Raw genomic sequence first — 1595 nt, forward strand, 5'->3', positions numbered from 1 at the left:
TTCCATTCTTTTATATCTAATATCATTGTCTGACTTTTCATTTAACTTATGGTGGCTTCTCTTTTATTTAAGCCTCCTCCTCCAGTGCCACAGCACCTTAAAGCTGGCGACTTCTACATCACACGCCACTCTAACTTAGCTGACGTGCATGTGGTGTTTCACATGATTGTGGACGACTCTCTACGCTCTGGGGACATCAATTCTCGCCATCCTGTTATACTAGGACTTAGAAATGTTCTCAAGGTTTGATATAGGAGGTATCTTATTAATGATATGTTGCACATATGTGTCATTAGTGTTTTTCATTATCAAAGAAATGGTATGGGTATTATACATTTTAAAAAAAAATTCACTGATTCCAGATTGCATGTCTGGGGGATATAACAACACTCACTATCCCCCTTTTGCTGACAAATTCCATGTCGGAGGTGAGTAGCTCTATCATCTAAAATTTGCTGTTCTGATGTTTCTGTGTAGTCTCATTTTCTAGTCTTTTGTTCATCCCCTTTTTATATCGCTAGTTGAATATTAATATTTCAAAAAGAGAGCAAAAAATTAATTTTGTCAAATTCTTTCACTTCATTTTTAATACTATGTAGATTAAGAACATGTATTCATTAATTCATAAACATAGCTCCAGTTCTAAAAAAAAAAATTTAGAGTCTTTAGTTAATGACTTCTACCATGCAGGAAATGACAATGTCATGGTGCCAGAAGCGAGCAGAGCTGGTTTACAAGTGCATAAAGGGATTCATGATGGAAATGGCATCCTGGGGTGGAGCCGAGATGAAAAACATGCAGTTTCTTGTCCCAAAGGTATGGTGTAATTCCTTTGATTTTTATTATTCTTAATGTTGTCAAGTCAATCTATTAGTGCAATGACTTTCTTACTTGTTATTTCAAATTACACTTAAAGTGAAATTAGGGGCTATGCTCAAACTTTTCCCAGGACTTAACTGTCAGACCTGATGAAAATCTATGAGTGAAGGTTTTACCCGGGCTAATATTAATTGTTGTACTCAAGAAGTGGCTTTTAATCAGTTGAGTCACCTGGTGCCAGTAATTGTGACTTCAAAGACTACTGACAGATAGGTATTTATTTATTTATAGAAATTTTTCTATAATAAATGGAAAAGGTAGGAAGGAAGCCAGTTTAAAATAATCACTTTATAAAGATAAAAGTTTAGAAAAGACAAATATGCTTTAGAGCTATTTCTTGTATTCTGTTAACCTTTACCTTAAAAAAAACCAAATATAGCAAAGTGAAAGGTTGAAACTCGGAGCGTCTGCCTTTTCAGACTGGTATCATGTCTACAGACTCTGCAAAACAGCCAGTTATCTAAACTCACTCTTGTGAACATAAATAATCTTTCATAAGAATGAAGAACCGTGTCTCCAAAAACACGTTTTTTTACATTTCAGGGAATATCTGAAGACCTGTTCCAGCATTTGGCAGCCATGTTACCCAATATATTCCGGGTATCAAATCCTCTGGTTGTCAAGTCTTCGTAAGATGAAGGAAAAATAATTGCATGATCTGAGGTTAAAGTTTTTTCTGATAATAAGAAGGGATAAAGCAAAACAGTAATTGTGTG

At 34.9% G+C, this 1595-nt stretch overlaps 1 protein-coding gene across 4 annotated transcripts in view; it reads left to right on the forward strand.

The window, feature by feature from the left end:
- Positions 1 to 1595, forward strand: part of LOC119587705 (protein C12orf4 homolog) — a 6037-nt gene extending 4442 nt beyond the window's left edge. For all 4 annotated transcript variants that reach the window (XM_037936384.1, XM_037936385.1, XM_037936387.1 and 1 more), the window contains exons 10-13: positions 73 to 243; positions 363 to 428; positions 691 to 816; positions 1423 to 1595. In XM_037936384.1, the coding sequence (XP_037792312.1) occupies positions 73 to 243; positions 363 to 428; positions 691 to 816; positions 1423 to 1512 (453 nt within the window). In that variant the 3' untranslated portion in view covers positions 1513 to 1595. The remainder of the gene's footprint in view (positions 1 to 72; positions 244 to 362; positions 429 to 690; positions 817 to 1422) is intronic.

This window comes from Penaeus monodon, chromosome 23, assembly GCF_015228065.2.
Source record: "Penaeus monodon isolate SGIC_2016 chromosome 23, NSTDA_Pmon_1, whole genome shotgun sequence".
NCBI lineage: Eukaryota > Metazoa > Arthropoda > Malacostraca > Decapoda > Penaeidae > Penaeus > Penaeus monodon.